This window comes from Bactrocera dorsalis, unplaced genomic scaffold (genome assembly GCF_023373825.1).
Source record: "Bactrocera dorsalis isolate Fly_Bdor unplaced genomic scaffold, ASM2337382v1 BdCtg284, whole genome shotgun sequence".
NCBI classification, from domain to species: Eukaryota; Metazoa; Arthropoda; class Insecta; order Diptera; family Tephritidae; genus Bactrocera; species Bactrocera dorsalis.
Genome location: NW_026038335.1, coordinates 118 through 23,070, shown reverse-complemented (window position 1 = coordinate 23,070; position 22,953 = coordinate 118). Strand labels below are relative to the sequence as shown.

Sequence of the window (22,953 nt, the reverse complement as noted above, 5' to 3'; positions counted from 1 at the left end):
GCAACGAATATGTGTTGTTTAATCCTTCAACAGATTTGGTAAGCGAAAGCGAAAGTCCGATGACAGACAGCGTGTATCAGCGATTTTTTTTTTTTAATTCATTGGTTATTCTTAAATAATATATTATACGTGCGAGTAGAAATTTAAAAAAATTCCCCTTTCATCATTCCTTGTTCCCTATAATTTTAAACAAGTATTTTTCTATTAGCGGTTGCTGTTATAAACTTTAACAGTTCAGTTCAGTGTTTTATTTGGGCCTTTTTTATGCACTTTTATTAGCTTGTGTAGATTTACAAAATATGGTTGCATAATATCAACTATATATGACATAAATTTGAAAAGGTGTTTTTATACGTATGATTTTGAAATATGAAGCGAAAATATAACATGAAAAATTTCAAATCTCTCATCGAATGCTGTTTTTGGAATGCTTCACTAAAATTATGACTATGTTGTTATAAGATATGCACGTTTTGGATAGCGTTCGTATAATAAAACATATGCTTAAAAGATGCATACATATATATAAGTGAGTGTATCACCATAAGTCATAGGTGAAGGCGATGAAATGTGAGTCCCTCAACTTATGCAAACTATGTTAGTGTGTTAGTAATAGAAATGTTGGCCTGAAATATAATATATATAGAGCGAAATGCTAGTATATGTTATTTTTTATTATTATTCACGAGTGATTTTTTGAATTGCGATGATCCATTTAAGATCTATTTATATTTAACTACAATTAAAAAAAAACAGATTGCTTTGCACCATAAATTTGTAGTATTTAACTACTTTGAACAATAACACCTTAAAACGGCACATTAATCATTTTCTCTAAAAATGTTGCAAGCAAAGTTATCCCTAAAATTATCAAAAGCTCGCAAAATAACTTACTTTCAATGTGTTTTAATATAATTATTATTTACATGTTATTTTAGTAGTTTAAACATACGCCTTATAAACATTAAAATTATTTATTATTTTATTTGACTACTACATTAATGACTAATTTGAATTTAATTTTGCTAAACGTTTAAACGTATAATATATGGTATTTATAATATTTTGAATAATTTACTTGATTAGATTATTTATAAGGGTTTTTCTATATATACTATGTATTATTTTACTTGAGGTTTACGTGAGAACATTTTTATCTGCACTGACTGCAACTTCAATTGCTGAGTTTGTAGATTTGGTTATAGAGTTTTTACATGTTTTAACTGTGGTGCTTATCGGTTGAATGGAAGTTGGATCAGGATCTTCGTCGACATCTGTCACATCGACCGGTTTTCGACTAGACGCCGGAGGCGTCAACAAACCATCTGGGCATAATAAACCAGTAGCTGGAGAGGCCTCCGTACGGTTCTTAGTTGCCAAAGCAAGCTCTTGTAATTGTGCAGTGCGATCCTGAAAGTTACAATAAAAATTATTGAATTAACTCGCTCAGATAAGAAACATGTTTACACATGATTTAATTTATAATACTTACAAACATTCCCATGGATATTGTGTGTGTTTGTATTATATGCGAGTCGTCGGTTATAATATTGGGGCATATATGACCTAAACCGAAACGATTTGTGAATTGTTCATTTTGTTCCGACATGGGCAGGTAAGTAGACTCTTCGCGTACAACTTCGAAAAAAGGTCGCATCCAGCGCGCACATGGCTCAATCGTTTGCCAATCGAATCCCGAACAACGCAACGCTATCTCTCTATAATGAGAATAATATTCAATACGTATAATAGTTTGTTCTAAATAAAGTCATAATGTAAATATACCTATTAAAAGTGTGACTCATGGCCGCTGCAGCAATAATGGAATAACCATAGTCGGCAATACCCAAATCCAGTGAGCATAGGTCCAATAATTGAGCAGTTTGTACAAATTCCATTCCTGAAAATTGCGGGTAAATAAAGGCATCGTTCTTATATGCCTCGTCCGTTGTCACCGTTGATTTGGCTTTGTATGTGTTACGCTTAAACGACGCCGGAGTACGGTTGTTCACATTTAATTGCATGTAAACACCTAACCATCCCATTGGTGTAACTGGATTTATACTCCATTCGAGCGTTTGCAGTAGCAGCACTTCATGTTGCAATATATCTGATTCCTGGCATGCGCCATCCGTCACATAGGCGAATTCACCAATTTTGGGCGGGTATATTTCTTCAACTTTCGCAGCCACAAAAAGACAAGTTATGCCAATCAGCTGCAGATGAGTCTTCTGTACATTCTTTTGCGTACTTAGATAGCGGTCCAAGTAGTCCACTGCCAAGTAGTAGGTTTCGCGATGTAATTTGTATACCTCGCAAACCTCAATCAACCAATCAAGCAGGATAGCACGCATACGCGGCTGTAAGCTGGGATGTCGTTCCAACATTGAACCTGAGCGTAAGCAGGCTGCTTGTTGGTCCTTTTTGCACATCAATTGCCAAACATCATATGCATTTGCCCAACTTAATGCTGGTAAGGGACATTGTCGCAACTCCTCTGGTTCCGCTGCCGGTGTCATACAATTATATGGTGTACCTGTATAGTCATCGTCGTATGCCTTCACCAACTTTGTTTCGACAATTTTATCTGTGTTTTCAGTAATTTGTCCAGGGGTACGTTCTCCTAATTGGGTGACGGCGTGCATTTTATATAAATGATGCGCACCTTTAAAACAACTGGTTGAACATTCCGAAGATGGTGATGTCGTTGCAGATACAATTTCGTCATCCTCCACGTCGATGGCTTCATCGTCTGGCCGTAAACTGCTTGGACTGTCGGGTATGCAATCCGCAGTGGCCTCAAAGTCGGTTCCGGCTGAGAGGTAGTCGCAAGAACTGCGCGTGTCGATTTCATGAGAGAACACATCAATTGGCGATGGATACACCGATGACGCCACAGAACTTACATCACTTGTATATGGCGAGGGTAGCGTTTGCTTGCGCTTAGCCGTCGGTAAATCGCAGCCTAAGTCGGGATCCTGGAATACATAAGAAAAATATGGTAAATTTTTATTTATAGTTTGATACTCAAAAAAAAGTTTAACACAAACTTAGAAAATTAAAAAATGATTAACATAATATTTAGAGTGGAAGATTTGTATTGGCTTTAGTTCTTATCCTAACTTTATATTTTAACTTGTAAAACATTTTGTTTTAATTTTATAAAATATTTGTTTCTTTTTAATTATACCATATCAACCAGTTTTCTCTTGCGCTCCCACTTCATAATCACATAAACTCAGTTCAAATCGAAATAGCTGCAAGATCCTCTTTAAATATGATATGCACCGCAAAAATAATAACAATAACAACAGCAACAATATCAGCTTTTGGTTTGAGGAAATCCTTTTCTCATATAACGTGGGTTAAAAGTTTCGCATCAGCCCGCACAAATGAACAATATCAATCAATCAATCTTCACTACGAAAACACAATATATTTGGGCAAACAAAAATCTGAATAATCCGTGTCCATTTCTGTTGTAAGCGATAACTGATTATTGCGATTTTTCTTAAGTTATTAGATTATTTATAATCATATGTATTATATTTGGTTTCAAAATGCTTCTTTGGTTTAGGTGTATCGAGTGCTTTCACTGGTTTGTACTGCACTGTTTCACTTCACGTATCCTCTGTTTTCTATTATTACATTAGTTGCTTCAATAATTGTGAGGGTATTGAATTTCCATTCTTTTATCAAGCTTAAAATAAAGTTGGGAAGCTCTAGCTCGTTTCACTAAAAACAGGGAGTAATATTTAAATGAGCACAAGTTGCGTACGCAGTGACTTTCCTGGTTAAACTGATCGTGTGCAGCGATCGTTGACGTTACGTCCTGTGTGCAAGCGTAGCGCAGCAAATAGACAGCTGCAATGAGAGTTGCTTGTACTTTATCAGACTGCATTCGTTTTTGCCTGCAGCGGAAGGATACTCAGTCGAAATTGTTTTGCTCTCCTTCTAACCCATAGAAAACATCACATACATGTGAATTTGTGAGAGTGTAAGAAATAAAAGCGAAGAAAATTGAGGATATTATGCACAAAGGCGATATATGTGTATAAGCTGCGGGTCTCAGTAGACAGCCGTAAGATGTACGTATAATGCATGTGTGTGTATCTAGGCTGGTTAATATATGTACATATGTATATAAAGGGATTTAGGTAGTTCGATTAAATAAGGATCTGGACAGCGAAAGCCAAGAAGGCTACACATTTTCTTTTGTATAAGTATTTGTGTTGATTTTTGGTTATTTCTTTGTTCGATTTTAATCGTTAATTTTTTGTCGTACACGAGATGCACCAAGGTAAAGTCCAGGTAAATCACACTAACAATTCTGATCACCAGTTACTTGTTTAGAAAATTAGGTTTAGAATTCTTGGAGGAGCGAACGAGATAATGCAATTTTTTTTAAACCTCTACCTAAATACTTAGACTAGCGGTTAAATAAAATATGTCAAGGTTGCGTACGTTAGAATACTATAATATAATTTACGTTTTTATTTTTCAATAATTCATTTGCACGATTTTTTTTCCTGAAAATTTGTTTTAAAATCAGCAAGACAGATTATCATAACCTTCAATAGAAAAAGTAAATGATCTTTAAAATTATTAAAATTATAGAAAAGACTTACTTTTCGCGAACATTTTGTAATTATTTGGAATTGTCAAGGGACTATGAATTACAAAAAATGGACGGTGTTAATGAAACTATGTTTTATTGAATTTTAGAAACAATTGGTAAAGAGTACCATTGTTCCTATTTACATACACATATGCAATTATGCCTTTACTCAGTACTATGTGCACCAAATAGAGAACTATTTGACACTGTAAAGAATTTGCGACAGTTTAATTATATTTACATACATATGTATATATGTATATATGGAAAAAATCTGACAAAGAAGTCAGCGGCAACAATACCTTCTTAAGAAGGCACAAAGCAGCAGCTGCTGAAGATGACTTAACGCTGATAAGGGTGACTTATAAAACACACATATGAATGTCATATGACTATAGTTTCTGCACAATTATTTGGCCCATAAAAACATTTTAAGGCTGCACATTTTTGCACAAATAAATTAGAAATATTGTCTCTGCCTTCCATCTAGACATTGAGTGTTCAAATACAAACACTCATATACTTATTTATACCCACTTATGTGCAATTGCATAAGACAAAATGTCATCAACTATTATTAGTGTAATTTAATTCAAAAATCTGTAACGCAATCAATAAACATATCGCTCATTTGCTGCAAGACCGGCATAAGTCAAAAAAATCGATTCGCCAGAAAACGCGTTTAAAGTTTTCAACTTACTACAACCTTACACGGTGACTCCAACCTTACACCTCTTCTCAAGCGGAGCATATAAGAGGTATTCATATGAATTTTTCACTCAACATGAAGTATGATATAACGAACAATTCTGCAGCATTAACTCAAAAATCACGTTTTTTGAATTATGCCGGTCTTGCAGCAAATGAGCGATATGTATGTATGTACATAAGTAAATCTATATTTACCATACATATATATGTATGTATGTATGTATAAGTAATAGAACTATCTTAAATTCAAAAATCTAAACATTCAAATATCAACGTATTTTCAATTCGAATGCCACTTGCCGCGTGTCTTAAAGCAAGCTGCCTTACAATGCCGCTCAGTCACAAACATTGCTCCGAGGTTGCCATTGTAAAAAATCTAAGTATTCGTTCGCACGCATACTTTTATATATTAAAACATATTTCACGTAAAAGCCACAGAAGTGATGAGTTTTCAAATTGTTAAAAACACTTCAAATGACAGTTCTTTCTTTTACTTTTCAAGGTAGTATGAACTATTATAAAGTCGCAGTAGTGTACATTCAAAACCTCAAGCTTAAACATTACTATAAAATTTTTCGAGAGCCTGTCGCGGAAGTTCAACGTTTAAAAAGAACTTTGAATTAGCTGTTAATCTAAGATTTTATTTAGTTAGACAGTACTTAAGTTAGAGAGTATGTTTTACCTTTTTATAAATAGCTCATACAGTTTGTAGTCTGGTTTATATGGTATCTCTGGTTGAATGGCGCAACAGAAAACTTTATATTCAGCACAACATTTGTTTTGAATGCAACAAAAGACAATGTTTACGAATATTGTACCGAAAAAGCTTCAAGAAGTCGCTGAAGTTTTGATAGAGCAATTAAAAAATCTTTATAATATCTTTGGATGGACTAAAATAAAATTTAAAACGTCCAAATTTAAATCATTGTGTTATGAAAAAAAAACTTACATTGTAAATATTTTTAAGAAATAAATTGTTAAAAAATAGCTAAGGTATAAAATGTCGGATTTGTGAGACCGAAAGAGTAGATATTTACTATAGATATGGTCATTCTGGAACTTCACTTTATTCTATATCTCGCTTCTACAACAGTTTGGGTTCGATTTATAGTTTTACAAAACGCAATATTGAAAATTACGATAATTATATTAGTATTATACATTTTTCCTAGGAATACTTAACATGATTGGATCGCTCGATTGTTAAGAAAACTTTATGCAAATATCAGCAGATGTGTGCATTGCACAACAGCAAAATACAAGAAGCAAGAAAGAAGACTAAAAACAAAAAAAAAAAAACAAATATAAGAGAGGAATAGAGAAACAAATTGGTACATTCATATATGTACATACATATGTACACATACGAACACAAAAATTGTGCTCAAATATTTAAACTTAACACCAACAAGAGGGAATGTGGGAAACGAAGAGATTTGTAGTTATGTACATAGTATGTATTTTTCGAAGTAACAAAAGTAAAAATTTAAACACGCGCTACTCGGGCAAAATTGAGTCTTGAGTTTCAGCAACACAAGACATAGAGACAGGGAGGGAAATTTCAGAAAAGGTTAAATTTTGTTAGAAATATTTAAAGGAAATAAATTATACATTGTCTGACTGCACCCTCTGAAAAGTGAAAAGAAGCCGCACATCAAGGAACGAAGAGAAAATGCAAACAGTAGAAAACTCCTTAGGAAGGGTGTGCAGGCGAGACTGTGACTGTGTGACTGCGCTCACACACCAAATACCTATACATCCATACATATACACACATAGACGTTGTATTCTTTTTGAGCAGTTGCGCATGCGTGAACACCTTGAGCGCAAAGAGGGGTTGTCAAACGTCGCACGGTTACTTCGCGATCCTGCTGCTATTACCGAACACTCCCCAATGCATAACTATGCACTTAAGAATGTATGTACTTATACATATGAGTATATACTACATAGCAAAGCATACAAACATACATATTTCTACTATGTTTGGTAAAGAAATGTTTAGTGAAAAAATCGTTCGGATGTCTTACACTCGTACATTACATACTATGTGCTCATACATACAAATATATGGTGACCTTTGTTTTTCTTCTATTTTTTTTTTTTGATGGAAGCGCGAGGGTTCATGTGTTATTTTCACAGGATAACGCTATAGCAGAGATATGACTCTAATCAGCAATTACAGAGTACGTTATCTTTGGTCAGAAAAAGGAACTGACGAACGAAAGATAACCGCCGCATGTCGGTTGGATATTCAGAGCAATTGAGGAGAAAACGCACAGCCTTCAAAAGTTATCACTGAATTGGAAATGGAAGCGTCTATAAAACTAGAGTCTAATCATGCCCACCGAAAGGAAATGTATACATATGCCGTTACATACATACATATATACGTATGTATGTATGTATGTATATGTTTGTATATACTATAAATATGTTGTTAGACCAACGGAACGGCATTTATACCTGGTAGTCATAAGTATATACAAATACTACATACATATTTACTTGTGAGAATATATAATTAAATATTCATAGGGACGACATTTGGCCCGTTCAGGGATACTTGTTATGTATGTAGGTAAGATGGTACGCTTAAGGAAGTAGAAAGTTGCAGCTTTCTACAATATTAAAGGTTATGTAATGTAAAGAAAAAATTAAAAAAGTAGTAAACAGTTACAGACACACATTAGTAGGTTGTAAAATAATGCTTTAAAACCAAAAAATCGCGTCTGCGGGAAATGTTATACGGATAATTCGAAACAAATTTGCCTAAGAAACTATGAAGCAAAACCGGTTTCGAGCCAGCTATTTTTTAGGGTGGAAATCATTTTTTGGGGCATATTGGGGACAGAGTAATATTCCGTTGCAATTATTTTGGCATTGCTCAGGTATACTCGAGAACACATTTTGAAGCAAGTTTATACATACTTATATAAATATTGCTCATTGACCAATAACTATTAACATGCCACATATTCCCACGACAGTCAGGCCTACGTAACCGGAACAGACACTCGGAATTCAACTTGCCTCGTCCTAATCATTTATATGTATGTTGGTACCTTTATCTATCTCGATTAGTTTTAGGTGATACGTACAACCGTTAGATGAACAAAACTATTACACTGTGTGGCAGCGTGTTGCAATTGTTAAAGTAAATTTCCAGAATAGCCTTCAATGCGCGTAGCGATTCTAAATTAGGCAAATACGGTGGTTTTGGCACGATTCTGGTTTAAAATTTGCCGAAAAACTCACGAAGAATCAATGAACTACGGTGCATTATCGTGGTGCAAAAACTATAATTCGTCTTTTTACGAAAAGCTTTACGCCAACAAGGTATAACAATATATTTTAGGACTAGTATTAATTCGGAGTGCACCACACCTTGATAATCGAAGAAAACTGTCGACGTAACCTTGATTTTTGACCTGCTTTGACGGTTTTTTTTGGCTTCGCTCACCTTTCCCGCTATATTTAGCCCATTGATCGTCTGTTTCCGGATTGCAAGCATAGATCAAAGACTAATCGCCAGTAACAATACGTTTCACGATATTCTGGTAGTCAGGAAACATTGTTTCACACGCTTCCAATCGTGCTTTCACTTTTCATAGGTCTTGATCTTTCCAAACGGTTTTCACTGATCCTTCCGATATTCTAATTATGTCAGTAAAAGATCTCTGACTGTTTATCGTCGATTCTCAAGCCTCAATTCCTTTATTTTATTGACGTGATGATCATCACTTGATGTTGATGGCCGTCCTGGACGTGGTTCGTTCTCAACGCGTTCTCGACACTCTTTGAATAATTTATACCAATCAAAAACACTTGCTCGCGACAAACAATTATCACCGATTTAATGGAAATGCATTTTATATACTACAGAAAGGCAAGCGTATACTAAACACAAATTTTTTGGCTTTAGTATTAAGCGGGCATGATATTTTCACATTTAAGACATATTAATATAATGTTGTAATATTAACCGAATACATATATTTAACTTACATGTTGCGCTTCATTAACGGAATCTTGTCTTTTACGCTTGCTGGTTTCCCTACGATTATTAATTTTAGCATACCAGTGCGAGGTATCTGTAGATGTAGTTGGCACTGGAGACCAGCCACGTAACAACACCGAATCTATGGAAGACGATGATGGTGATGTTGACGACGCTTCAATTGCTGATATATCCGCAGTTTCCAATGACGTAACTGTAGACTTTGACGGTGAGCCCTCTAACAAGTGTTTATGTTGTAACGATTTCGACGTTGTTGGTGGCTGGAACCAAGAGGATGTTGCATACATTGGCGTTGTATTAGAATTTTCATCAGTTGATGTAATTTTTCTACGATTTTCTACATTATATGGAATTTTACTTTGACGATGCTTTGAGTTATTTTGCATTTTATAACTCTTGTGGTCACTTTTGTTTTTATGGCTACTAGTTGGTACACTAGGACTTACAGTACAGATTTCGTTACTCCGATTCTTTTCAACCCTGCAATAAAACAGAAATATCTGAAAATAAGTATTCCTTTTTAAATCTTCTGATAGTCAATAAAAGGTTGGAAAAACATATCATATATCATAAAGAAATGTGTTTACCCAGATATTCCGATAAACAATAAGAATTCAATTTCTCTCATAAATTTTGAAGACGGCAAAAATAATTTCCAACATAATTCTGCCTACCTATTTAGATAGGCAAAATTCGGATACGATCAGCGCCGGTAATTCACATATTTGCATTTCATGCGAAATTTACATTCCTTTCGTAGATTACCCAACATAAACAATCTTATTGGTTTATTCTGATGAATATTAGGTAAATGTGCATATGTAGATACATTTCTAGCGCACCCATTTCTATGCGTTTCCGCCTTAATTCTCTCAATCTGCCTGAAGTAAAGCCTCTCTTAAGCGAATCGCACGCGGTACTATGGTGTCAAATGATGCGCGAAAATAAATTGTAATTTATAGCTTGAACATTAAGGCAATACCCGGAAAATGATAAATTTACTTATCTTAAAGGCTCACCTCATGAATTGTTTACTCGTTAAGTCTGTCTAAATCAAACATATTTTAACAGATGTATTAAACATGTATAGGTCGTCGATTTTTTAAGCAATCATTTCATCCGCTTGAGAAAACCCAAATTAATACCCACCGTCGAATTTATCTGGCTTGTGAGTGTTTTTAATTTTTCTTTATAAAATAAGCAAATACATTTTTATTATAACATTACGATCGGGAAACGAGATTTCTCGTTTTTTAAAAAATTACGTAGACATCGGGAAACGAGATTTCTCGTTTTTAAAAAAATTACGTAGACATTGAGAAACGGAAAAATACCCCGATTTATAGACAAGTTTGAGCAAAAACCGCCCGATGGCAATGTGTTATGTTTATAAAAATGTTTAATATTTTATTACATTGAATAATGATTTGAACTAAATATCTGCACCTAATTCTGTCAAGAAATGGTGGATTTTTTCTGCTGCCTAACTATGCTATGAAAAACTGCTAAACTTCTTTGTAGATATGCATATGGATAGGCACTTAACTGTTTTAGCATTATCCTACAAATGATGGCGTTCATGGCCGATCCAAATCATCCAATCATGCTTTATGTTTTCTTCACTTCGTTGTTAAAGTATGAACTGTTAGCAAAGCGCGGAAAGTTTTATGTAAACCCTTATAAACTTTTCACATGTTTTTACATTTTACTCCGACTCACAATCTACTAACTAGTTAAATATACGCCAAATATTATATAGAAACAAAATTCCCACCATTCTTCTATTTGCTTTAAAGGCACTGCATGCATATCAACTCAAACGCCGAGGTGTCAAAACCATTGGTATGTCATACAAATTATGGCAGTTATTTTCATAGAAATTTTCCGCGTTCCTTGTAATACCTCCATAACTATTGGAATGGTAAAAAGGGATATAATTGCTGTTATATTTGCATCCCTTTAGTCGTTGGATGTAAACATATGGTATGCATGCAACGCGCAATCAAAAAAGAAAACGAATGCCAATAGTGCACAAGCCTGATGTGACGCCACATTAAAGCGGAATATGCAATTATTGGCGGAATGACGATGATGTTGTTAATTGACTGCAAGTGGCTTTGACTTGTCACCGTTGGCGGCGGTGTTGCTGCTGACATTTTGGCTGGTTCTTGCGGTTTTAAAATAGGGAAACACTATGCCTTCTATATGTTGGGGTGGGTGCTTGATGTAATTGTTGCTGTACGCATGTATGTATGTATATGTTCAAATTCCATAAGGATCACCAAATTAATTGAAGGTAATTCTGTACACACCCCTATTTGGTCATTGTGGTTTGATGTTATAGTCCATAATCACTCAGTCATTTGGCCGGAAGGTTGGACGCATAAGCGATTTTGCCGCTGAATTCGCTGCACATGTAACTTTATTGAAATACTTATTTAATAACGGGTTATATTTTCATCACGATTTTATGGACTTTTTCAATTAATATAATTTATTAAAAATATGTCTTTATTTTGGTACATATAAGCACATCTATACATATGTAGATCTACAATGATGGCATACATGTACATGCATATATCTACATATGTATGGGTGTAACCGAATATATGCAAATAGAAAAATTAAAATTGTTAAGTAAATTAATGAAATTGTAAGCGCATATTTTACTCACTTATTGTAATATGTGTTCATGTTATAACTCATTATTGACTTGAGCGGGTATTCCAATTCTTTAATTGACTGAAAGAAAACAACAAAATTACAGAGTTATTAAAAAAAACTATAACGATTATTAAATTAATTTGGTTTAAATTTACGTATGTATCGAAAGTGTGATTACCCTCTACTAAGGGCGAATATAGTTGTATATTTATTTTTCATTCGCCACTCTGCAGGCATTTTTAAACCTCATATTTTTATTCTTATAAGACCCATTAGCCATATGAAGGCGATTAAAAATGTAGTTTTCAGATGAGTATATTTATGTACATAAATACATTATTATGTATTTTAAAATAACGGACAACTAAAATTCCAACACACAGGACTTCAAAAAGTGGAAGGTGTCAAAAACTGTGCCTGCCTGACGTTTAGGTGTTACAATACTACATACAGGCACACACAAAAAAATAAGATAATACTGATTATGTAAAAGTTGAATTGCTATAGACAGACTGTCTTTAAATTATGTGGCCATATGTCACGTTACTTCTCGTAATTATTTGTATTAAAAAATATAGAATATAGATTGAAGTCGCTATTTTAATAAAAATTGTGTCTACAGTGCATATATGTATGTACATATATAAATATACAGATGTATAAATTGCAATATTTTTAATGAGGAAAGTCTTAAAATATGTAATCAAAAGATGAGATAAAAATGATTGCAATGCGTATAGAATATATTTACATATGTATGTATGAGGATGAATGTGTCCACGCAGTTATTACCGGCAGCTGATGAATGTAAATAAAAAAGTGCAAGGCTTTTGAATGATAATTGAGTATAATTGGTAAAGGAACCGGAGTATTGTGGCCGTAAGTTATAAAAATATATTTAACAGAAATAAAATTGAATAACCTACGAAACTAAGTACTACATAACTCACATTTTAGCATATGATTATAATTATCTCTAAAGCAATAAAAAAACCGTTAATTAATTTGTTTTCCGGTCTGAAGCCCTAAATAGGAAGCAAGCGTTAGGTTATGTTCACATCAGTAGTACTTAGTTCCTTCGTATTTATATATTTAATTTAGGTATTGCTTTTATACTCTTGCAACATGTTGCTACAGAGAGATATAACGTTATATATATATAAATGATCAGGATGACGAGAAAAATTGAAATCCGGTTGACTGTCTGTCTGTCCGTCCGTCCGTCCGTCCGTGCAAGCTGTAACTTGAGTAAAAAATTGAGATATCTCAATGAAAGTTGGTATGTGGGTGGGAGTATAAAAAAAATCGAATTCGTAGATGGGCGTAATCGGACTACTGCCACGCCAAGTCGGCGTTAACCGAAAACATATAAAGTGCCAAAACTAAGCATTAAATTAAGATATAATGCTGTAATTTGGTACAGAGGATCGCAATGGTAAGGGGCACATGTGGGAAAATTTTTTTGAAAATGTAGGCGTGGCCCCGCTCTTTAACAAGTTTAATGTACACATCTCCAAGCAAATTTGGTGAGTACAAATCTTATAAGAAATTCTACCGACAGTGTGAAAATTAAATCGGAGGATGATGATTGATGATATAAATTGGACGATGCGCCTGGCACCGCCCACTTTTTGGTGAAATCCCATACCTCGGGACCCGACCAACCGATTTCGACAAAATTTGATTAGTTGTATTTCCTTTATATTTTTATGTCACAGTGCGAAAATGGACGAGATCGGACAACAACCACTCCCTCTTCCCATATAACACAATTTTAAATTCCACTTGATTGGTTAAGTTTCCAGTACACAAGTCAAGAAGAAATTAATATAAAGGGATAGTGTTTGCCACCTTACGACCAAAAATTGTTTAAATCCAATAAAAACTGTCCAAACCCCTGGGCACTGAATCTTATAATGATATGTCTGTATGTCAAAAATGGGTTGAATCAGACCAATACTTCCCTTAGCCCCCATATACTTCATATAAAGATTTTCAAACTTCCGGGTGACTTTGTACCGCATATATCGGCCAATATGTGAGTTATCCCGAAGAAAATAGGAGAGCGTGTTTTATTCATAACAGTGCATCTTTGTCCCTAAAATAGATACATTTGAGCAAAAACTTGGCCTAGTCCCTATATAACATATCTCGATTGGAATTTTTTTAATATGGATATATGGATGCACAAATGATTGTATGCATAAGTACTATACTTATATCCTGTATTCACTTGAAACAAGTGAATATTCAAACATGTTTATATATGTACATATGTACATGCATATATAGCTACATACAGATATGCATTGAGGATAATTTTACACAAACAGAACAAAAAATGTGCACAAATATGGTATGCATATAAATCTGGGTTTACATACTGACTTTTGTTGCTCATAATGGGAAAATTCCTTTTGGTGTTGCGCATCGCGTTCACCAGCAACACCAGTCGGGTAATTTTCTGCATTCTCTTTCATATCCTATTCGCAAATTTGTATACGCTTCATTTACGCAGAACAAATTTTTATGCTTATCCACTTTATAATTAATAAAATTCAAATCACACGTTGGAAATATTAATTTGAAACCGATTAAAAGTAATATCAAATTGCAACAAAGCGAACATTTCGTTGCTCTTAGACTTTCGTCGCCCTCTCGCCTACAAGATACGAGTTAGGGCAACAAAGATCTTCGTGTGCAAACGCATACTAAGTTGCTTGGTATTTATTTATTTAATGGACGTATTTTTCAAAGCAATTTTCCCATGGAAGAGTTCTTGGAATATCTCGTAGGATGTTACATTACGGAAAAACCTCAAATCTTCCAAGAAAATGAAAATCATGGTCAGTCAATAATACACTAGCAATAACTACACGTAAATATTTATTGTAACAGGCAAATGCTTATATTTTTAATAGATAACGCCTTTGAAATACTTCCTCCATTCTATTTAAATAAAATAATTGCAAATTTCTTTAATAACACTGAAATTAACAAAACAAACTCAACCGAATTTGCATTGTGAGGTTTGCTTTGAAGCAGCATGAATTTGTGAGGTAATTGTAAGCATTTGTGCTTTTGAAATCACCTCAGCATACAGATAACCTCACAATAGTGAGGGTGGTGTCTTTTGTGAGGACATGAGAATAGGGCTGTTAATTGTGTACATTGATAAAATACCAATCAGCTGATAATAATGGAGGTATTGATAAAGTATGAAAAAAATATTTAAAAATATAAATGCGAAAACCACTTTAGGATCAAAAATCTATATATATACATTAGGGTGTTTTTTTTTTTATTGAACTATTAATTTTTTTCAGTCCCGTCACGAAATTTCTTTGGAAATACCCTAAAAAAAATTCTCTGAAAATTTTAGCTTTTAATATTAACATTAAGAACTGGACCAAGGCCTATAATTTATTTGCTATAAAAAAGGTTCGAGGTCAAAATCGCTATCATTAATACTTTTCGAATTATTCAGCTAAGAACATCCGTTTGAAGGTTAGCTAAAGTGAGAACGCGAAACATGCCCTTCACAAGATTGTGCACAAGATTGGGACCCGCCACGTAAAAAACGCCTTGGGCTATTTGAGGGCATGCGCCTGGAATGTCCGGTCTCTTAATTGGGAAGATGGCGCTGCCCAGCTGGTTGATGTTCTCGTTAGAGTGAAGGCTGACATCACCGCCGTCCAAGAAATGAGATGGACGGGACAAGGACTACGGCGAGTAGGTCCTTGTGGTGAAAGAGATTCCGTCGCCGAGTCCTATCATTCACCCCGATGGTTAAACGTCTAGAAACAATCTGAATCAAAGCGAGGTTCTTCAACATATCGCTTGTGCCCACGCCCCGACGGAAGAGAAGGACGATGCAACCAAAGATGTCTTCTATGAGCGCTTGGAGTGCAACAAGAGCTGACCCCGCCACGAAGACAAAATCGTGCTTGGCGATTTTAACTCTAGGGTGTGCAAGGAAAGTATCTTTGGCACAACACACCGTATATTCAGTATTCACGAGGAAACATCCCCAAATGGGTTGAGGCTGATCGACTTCCCAAAATTTGATTATCTGTGATACTAGTTTTCAGCATAAAAAATTCATCAAGCTAACTAATCATGTTGTGATAGACGGAAGACACGTCTCCAATATTTTAGACGTGCGTACGCTCCGAGGTCCTAACATCGATACTATCTTGTTGCAGCCAAGATTAGCACCCGCCTCTGTGCAGCAAAAAACGCACGTCAACAAACACAAGGAAGGTTCGACGTTGTGAAGCTGCAATCACAACAGACAGCCGAACGATTTTCGACTCGACTTACCCTCCTGCTCTCTGAGGACACTCGTCAACAACTCGGTATAAGGGAACTGTGGGACGGAATTTCAAGCTCTTTACGTACAGCTGCAACCGAAACCAAATGGGTCTGGTGGTGAACGACGGCAAGATGAAATATCTCCTATCATCAAAACAAAAGACGTCGCACTCGTGACTAGGCACCCACATCACTGTTGATAGATAACCAACAACAACGTCAGCCTCGAACAAACCCTAAACTCTATAAGTCACTCGTTATTTCCGTCCTGCTATGCTATATGGTGCAGAGGCATGGACGATGATAACAACCGATGAGTCGACGTTACGAGTTTTCGAGAGAAAGGTTCTGCGAAAGATTTATGGTCCTCTGCGCGTTGGCCACGACGAATATCGCATTCGATGGAACGATGAGCTGTATGACGACATTGACATAATTCAGCGAATTAAAAGACAGCGGCTACACTGGCTAGGTAATGTCGTCCGAATGAACGAAAAAACTCCAGCTCTGAAAGTATTCGACGCAGTATTCACCGGGGTAGGCAGAGGAAGAGGAAGACCTCCACTCCGTTGGAGGGAACAGGTGGTGAAGAACCTGGTTTCGCTTGGAATCTCCAATTTGCGCCACCTTGCGAGAAGAAGAAATCGATGCGCAGTGACAGAGAAAATCGCGCATCACCAATAAAGCTGATGTTTTTTGACATTTACATATGTATGCATGCGTAGTCATATGATGGCGTGGTCAGTTTGACAAATTTTATTATTAATTATTTTTTTATACTAAATTTGCATTTAATTGAGAGATTTTGGCAAACAAATGTATTTATGATGGAAATTATATATTTTCTTATAGATACTAGATATACATTAGGGTGATTCAAAAAAAAAAATTTTTTTCGATTTCTAGTCGGAAAAATAAGTTCCTAGTCACCTCTAAGAAAGCCTCTCTAAATATGAGTTTTTAATTGTAACGGGAAGGTCCTCCTACATACAGTTTTCTATTTTTTCTTATTATCAGATAGAAAAATTTATATCTCGCTTCCAACTACTTGAAAAAATATCTTGTTCCTTAGATTTTGCAGGAAATTATATTAAAGTTTAATATCGTTAAGGTCGTTGGCTCTTGATTTACATATTGTAGGCGTGATTGTAGTCCGATGTCGCCCAATATAGCATAAGGATGTTGGAATAATGCGTATCAATTTTGAAATGGGTTGAGTAATTCCTGAGGTATATTATTTCACCTAATGGTGAAAAGTGTCACGCCCATTGTCAAATTTCGATACCGGTTAATATGAGCCAATTGCTTTTATATAGACTGTGAAAATAAATGTTTATAGAATTTATTTTACGAGATATCAATGGAACAACGCCTACTATTAGAAAGATTTTAGCCAATAAATATTTATGTTCATTGAAATCCCAAATAGAAGTTGAATTTTAGTTTGGCTTACTTGCATGGTTAATGAAAATGATCTTGGGTGCTAAGGGCAGATGGACAATCACCAGAATTTCAATTCGCGTAGCATCTATATATACATATATAAATGTTACAAATAGCAGTTTGGTGAACAAAACTTTCTAATGCTATTTGTATTTAGGACACCTCAACCCAAAGGATTCTAAACTAACATTCAAAGTGTTGTATATGTTTGATGGCGAAGTAGGTTCAAATTGGTTGGTTCCAAAAGTCTTTGTGTTATTTGTGTTGTCTGTTTGTACTATTTAATCTTTGGAACAGGTTAAAATATTAATTGTAAAAACCTATAAGCTGGTAATGTACCTGAAAGAAATTAAAGAGAATTTGTTTCAAAGATATTATGAAGCAGTTTGAATTAAAAATATATGTTTTAGATTTCAAGAATATTTAAATTTGAAATAATTTCTTTTATTTTTCTCAAAAATTTTACATACATACAAAGCCAAACCGTTTGAAAATTGGTAAATACGCAGTGGGCGCATATTGTTTATAACAAACAAACACTTAAATCGATTTGTACAAATTTTTTTCATACGGTCAAGTGCTTTTCAGAACTGGAAAAATCGCGTTTAAAAACCCAAAACGAGAGTAAGTGTACGGCTTAATGATTGCCTAAGTGAGGCCGTCAGCGCTTATGAGCCTCCTTTTTAACCAACCTGTTGTAAACTTTACGGTAAAAAGGGCTATGGTACATGTATAAAAAACGTTCAGATTATTGTCACTTACTGAAGAAGAAATTTCTTTAAAATGGACTTATCAAAACAATGACTCGAAACGCACTGATATTTGTGTAAAACAGTGGTTTGTTGATAACAGGATGGATGTTTTGAAGTGGTTCCCACAATCTCCTGATCTAAATCCCATAGAGATCCTATGAAAAATTGTAGATCAGAAAATTAGACGTGGACATTTTCAAAAATTTTATTCAAACAAGTAAAGAAAGCATGGACAAGCATTTCCGCTGACTCATTAAATAAATTAATTGAGTCCATGCTCTGCCGAAGCGCAGCTTATTGAAAAATAAGGGATACGCAAATAAATATCGAAAAAAACAATATATGAACTCTAATCTTTTTTTAAATAGTTAATTAGTTTAATTTTCACTACTGTAGAAGGATGAATGTCCTAATAATAAGAACAATTAAATCATTTAATGCCTAATTTATAAATACCGACAAGGTAGATGCAGTGCTTTAGTTTTGTCGCACACTGTGTAATAAAATTTTCATGACTTTTTTGATTCAGTATATCATTGAAAAACCTATATCTGTTATATTATTATACTTATTACATATCGTCACCTGAAATGCAAAATAACGTATCATCAAAGAATTCGAAATTGAGTGTCTTATTGATTACGCTTCACTACTTCAAATTACAGACATAATATTAAATATGTTCAACATTTTCTGGTTCTGCGGTCATATATAAACCAGTTTTAACCAATATTAAAATTTTGTTTCACTCATGTTCCATTTTATTCCGTGTTTCATTCATGCCACTGTAAATTTCTGAAAATGTTGTTACGTTATTTTGCATTTCAGGTGACGATATGTTCGTATATACATTTCTGGGCAGATAAATTACATCTAAAAACATTCCGAAAAATGCCATGGAAATACATACTTTAAGGTGCATAAGGCTTGTAAGTTTTATGGGGTCTAGGGCAAGTTTCCATTTTAGGCACAAGGATTACAGAAAGACGCACACCCTCAATTTTATTAAAAAACTCACACATTTGCTGATACATATGTACATATGTGCGGTATAAAGTCAACTGAAAGTTCGAAAATCTTTCTATTAGGTATTGCTATTGATCCGACCTTTTTGGGAGCAAGGAAACAATCCGTATGTAATCACTGACCTATTGAAGGACCTAACGATGACGTTGTATTTATGATAACAGTGGAAACCCCCAAATGCCCTCAATACAAATAAAACTGACCTAATTTTAATTTCCAGGAGGTATAAAATTTTAAGCCTTATCCGATCGTACGTATACATACATACATATGTACATATGAATTATATAGACTTTTAAGTGTGAACTATTCATTTTTTAGCATACTTTACTGCTAAATAATAATGGTTTATGTGCATATTTATATAAATTAAAGACTCAAGTAAGCTAAGGGCTTCTATTACCCCTTCCCTAACTACTTTCCAATTGCGAAGCATAGACCTTGTAAAATACAATCAAAAATTAGCCACTGGCTGTGCCCGCACTTCACAACCACAATACCGCAATGAAATGTCAAAATTTATAAACTGCATCCACGCGGCGACTAATGTCTCGCATGCAAACGCGACCGTCAACATCGGGAAAGCTGGCGCGAAAACAGCAACTTTGCCGCCGAAAATTTGGGGGCAAAGAATAACAAAAATAGACAATAAACGCTGAAACACCACCGTCGAATAGCTGATCGCGCACACGCATATGCTGAAAAAGTTAAACACTGAAATTTTAGTACATTTAGATTTGTTGTCAACATACCTTTACTTTAAAAAATAATATTCAAATGGCTGTATCTGACCTCTCATAAAAACATTCATTCATATTTAGAAACTCGCTTCTAAATCCTTTTACATTCATACAACCACATGTATATACATTTATACATAAACAAGCACATACATCAAGGAAATAATTGCTATTTAGGTGAACTGCATCAAAATACTAACCAGTTGTTATAATTGCGCCAAAACAGATGATCGGGGCGCCAAATCAACAGCAACAACACACACACCACTATAAGTACAATATTGTCAATTCATTTCGCACATTCCCCAAAAGACGACGACAACGTCAAGAGCGTACATCCAGCACTTTAATGGAGAAGCGAAGTTTGTAGGGCGAAATCTCATCAGTGAGAAAATAATACTATTTCTACACGACGTCAGAGTCAGTTGATAGACTGGCTTTGTTCGCCGTGTACGTACTTATTGAGACTCACGTTCTGTTATATCAGCTGTTTGTCGTTTACTTTTCCATGAAAGCGGCGGTACAAATAATGCCAACGCTTCCCACTTTGGGCCGGTCTGACAATAAAATGATTTGATGGTTAGTTATTTGCAAATCAAATTTATTAAAATATGCAACTGCAGATATCTCAATTTAACGGCACATCTCATAAAAAATATTTTATAGCGTACAATCAGAACTTTCACATAAATTTTCTATAAACCTCTAGTAGTCGTGCAGCTGTCTAAATAACTGGGTCCATTAGAACGTGTGTATTTTAATATTTGACAGATGTCATTTGAAATCTGTCGCCTTCTTTGTGTTTTTAGCATCAGATTAGAAACTACGTAGCTTTCCCGATTTCAGATGTGCGAGGCAACATCGCGATTTTATGGAAAAAGTAAGTTGTTTTTAAAAATTAACATAATATTAATCGGCGTTGGCTCTCTGAAACTATTACTCCACCAATGTCTCTTGATTTGGTATACTCAGTTCTCATCTAGGTATATTATAACGTTTAAATACCTCAGCGAAACTATAGTTAACGGCATCAATAAAACTTCATTTTTAAGTCTTTCACATTGTATGTACATATACATATGTATGTCAAAGACTACAAAAAAAGTGCCGAGGGAAAAACTTTTAAGATACAACACTATTTACAATACTAACAAATAGCAACAAATATACACTGAGTTGACACCACGTCGACGCAATTTTTGCGTTTTTAAAGCCAACTTTCGCACAATAATTTCCATATTTTATGAATGAAAACATGGGCATGTGTGGTATATAATAAGAGGATATATATCCAGGAGTCAAATTCTTGCACTTTTCTTAAAATCTGGTCCGGATTTTACTAACTATCAACATTTCTATTAAACAATTTTGGCGCGCGCGGGCTTTTTGACGGCCGACATAACAGCGAAATGAGCAAATACTTATCTGAAATGTAGCGACTCGCAGCGAAGTTTTTGCTGAAATGCTAATGCGCGCGAGAGAGTAGTCTGGAGGAGTATATAACAACGACAGCCACATAAGTAAATTTTTTTTAGAAAACTTGCTGGAAACTTGGAATCATATTAAAGTACCAAAAATTTGTATTTTATATGAAGGAATATTGCAGCTAAATTAATACATATGTATATCCATTGTTTAGCCATGGAAACATAGTTAAGAAATTTATCAAACTCATGGGCAATTAGGGAACACCCAAATTAATGCATTAACTTACAAATGGTAGCGATAAAATTGACACATTTAATCATGAAACTATTGAATCCTTCACCTAAATAACGGGTGCAACTAGATCGATATATCACCGTCAATACAATACATATGTATGCTGCATAATGCACATTTTACTCACCAATATATCTTCCTGACAGATTTTTCAGCAAATATTCGGTACGATGAATTAGAGCCTTCGAGGTAAATTTCTGCTAGTGTATAAAGCTTTTCATTGCTCCATTTAAAGTTTAAAAGGATCTTTGCTTTTCATAGCTTTTCCAAACAACCATGAAAAAGGATAATCCAAAACTGCCACTCGAAAATCACAGGTTGCTATAACTAATATTTAGCACATAACCAAAGCCGTTCAGCCACGCGTTGACTTTTACTTGAGCAGAATTAACACCACAACAATAAAATAGTATTGGGTACTTCTCGTCGACACTTTAGCAACAGCAGAGGAAATATTCCTTATTCTATCAAACTGTACAATTTTACTTTTGCCAATTGTTTCCTAACGAATTTAAAGATTTTTTTAGAAAGAAAGCAGCGACGACATTATAAACCAGAACCGAGTGGCAAATTGTAAGCGGCTTTAGCTGCAAACAGCAATGCAAAGATGATGAGCTCTCTCACTGACATACCCACAAATTCGCCGGGAATATCCGCTGAGAGGCGCGCTATTTGACAGCTGTCAGCTGATCATGTCGATTCATTCAAAGAATAAACACATCTTAGGTTCTTGTCTTTGATAAAGTAGGAGGGAATGTCCATAATTACTCTTTTCGGCAGTTATATGCAAATTGTTTTTGTATTGCGGGGAAGCTTACAGTTAGTTTAGTCAACTAAAAATCGGTTATTACTAAATTATTTATGAAGTTAAACAAAAAATTATAGTTTGAAATAAAACTAAAATATATATAAATTATAGATCATGCATAGTATATGCGC

The 22,953-nt window shown here is 34.7% G+C and overlaps 1 protein-coding gene across 9 annotated transcripts; it reads right to left on the bottom strand.

Moving 5' to 3' along the window:
- Nucleotides 1-238: 238 nt before the first annotated feature.
- Nucleotides 239-22,642, bottom strand: LOC105229096 (G1/S-specific cyclin-E). Of its 9 annotated transcripts, XM_029552568.2 has the most exons (8): nucleotides 22,142-22,642; nucleotides 20,493-20,849; nucleotides 18,537-18,681; nucleotides 12,028-12,095; nucleotides 9,338-9,830; nucleotides 1,786-2,978; nucleotides 1,493-1,718; nucleotides 239-1,410 (listed from the first exon to the last, which is right to left on the bottom strand). In XM_029552568.2, exons 4-8 carry the CDS (start codon nucleotides 12,057-12,059, stop codon nucleotides 1,138-1,140), a joined length of 2,217 nt encoding a protein of 738 aa, XP_029408428.2. In that variant the 5' UTR covers nucleotides 12,060-12,095; nucleotides 18,537-18,681; nucleotides 20,493-20,849; nucleotides 22,142-22,642; the 3' UTR covers nucleotides 239-1,137. The 9 variants fall into 9 exon arrangements, with proteins under 9 accessions (XP_029408428.2, XP_029408425.2, XP_011207500.2 ...); XM_029552565.2 differs by lacking the exon at nucleotides 18,537-18,681; XM_011209198.4 differs by lacking the exon at nucleotides 20,493-20,849.
- Between the last annotated feature and the right edge of the window lie 311 nt (nucleotides 22,643-22,953).

Bases quoted from the DNA above. Each gene is read 5' to 3' on its own strand.
- LOC105229096 (XM_029552558.2), bottom strand. From the start codon at position 19,988: ATGCTTCGCAATTGGAAAGTAGTTAGGGAAGGG. The intron at 9,831-12,027 runs GTGAGTAAAATA...GTTTTATTGCAG, and splicing joins ATGAACACATATTACAATAA to GGTTGAAAAGAATCGGAGTA. The intron at 1,411-1,492 runs GTAAGTATTATA...TGTAACTTTCAG, and splicing joins CAATATCCATGGGAATGTTT to GATCGCACTGCACAATTACA.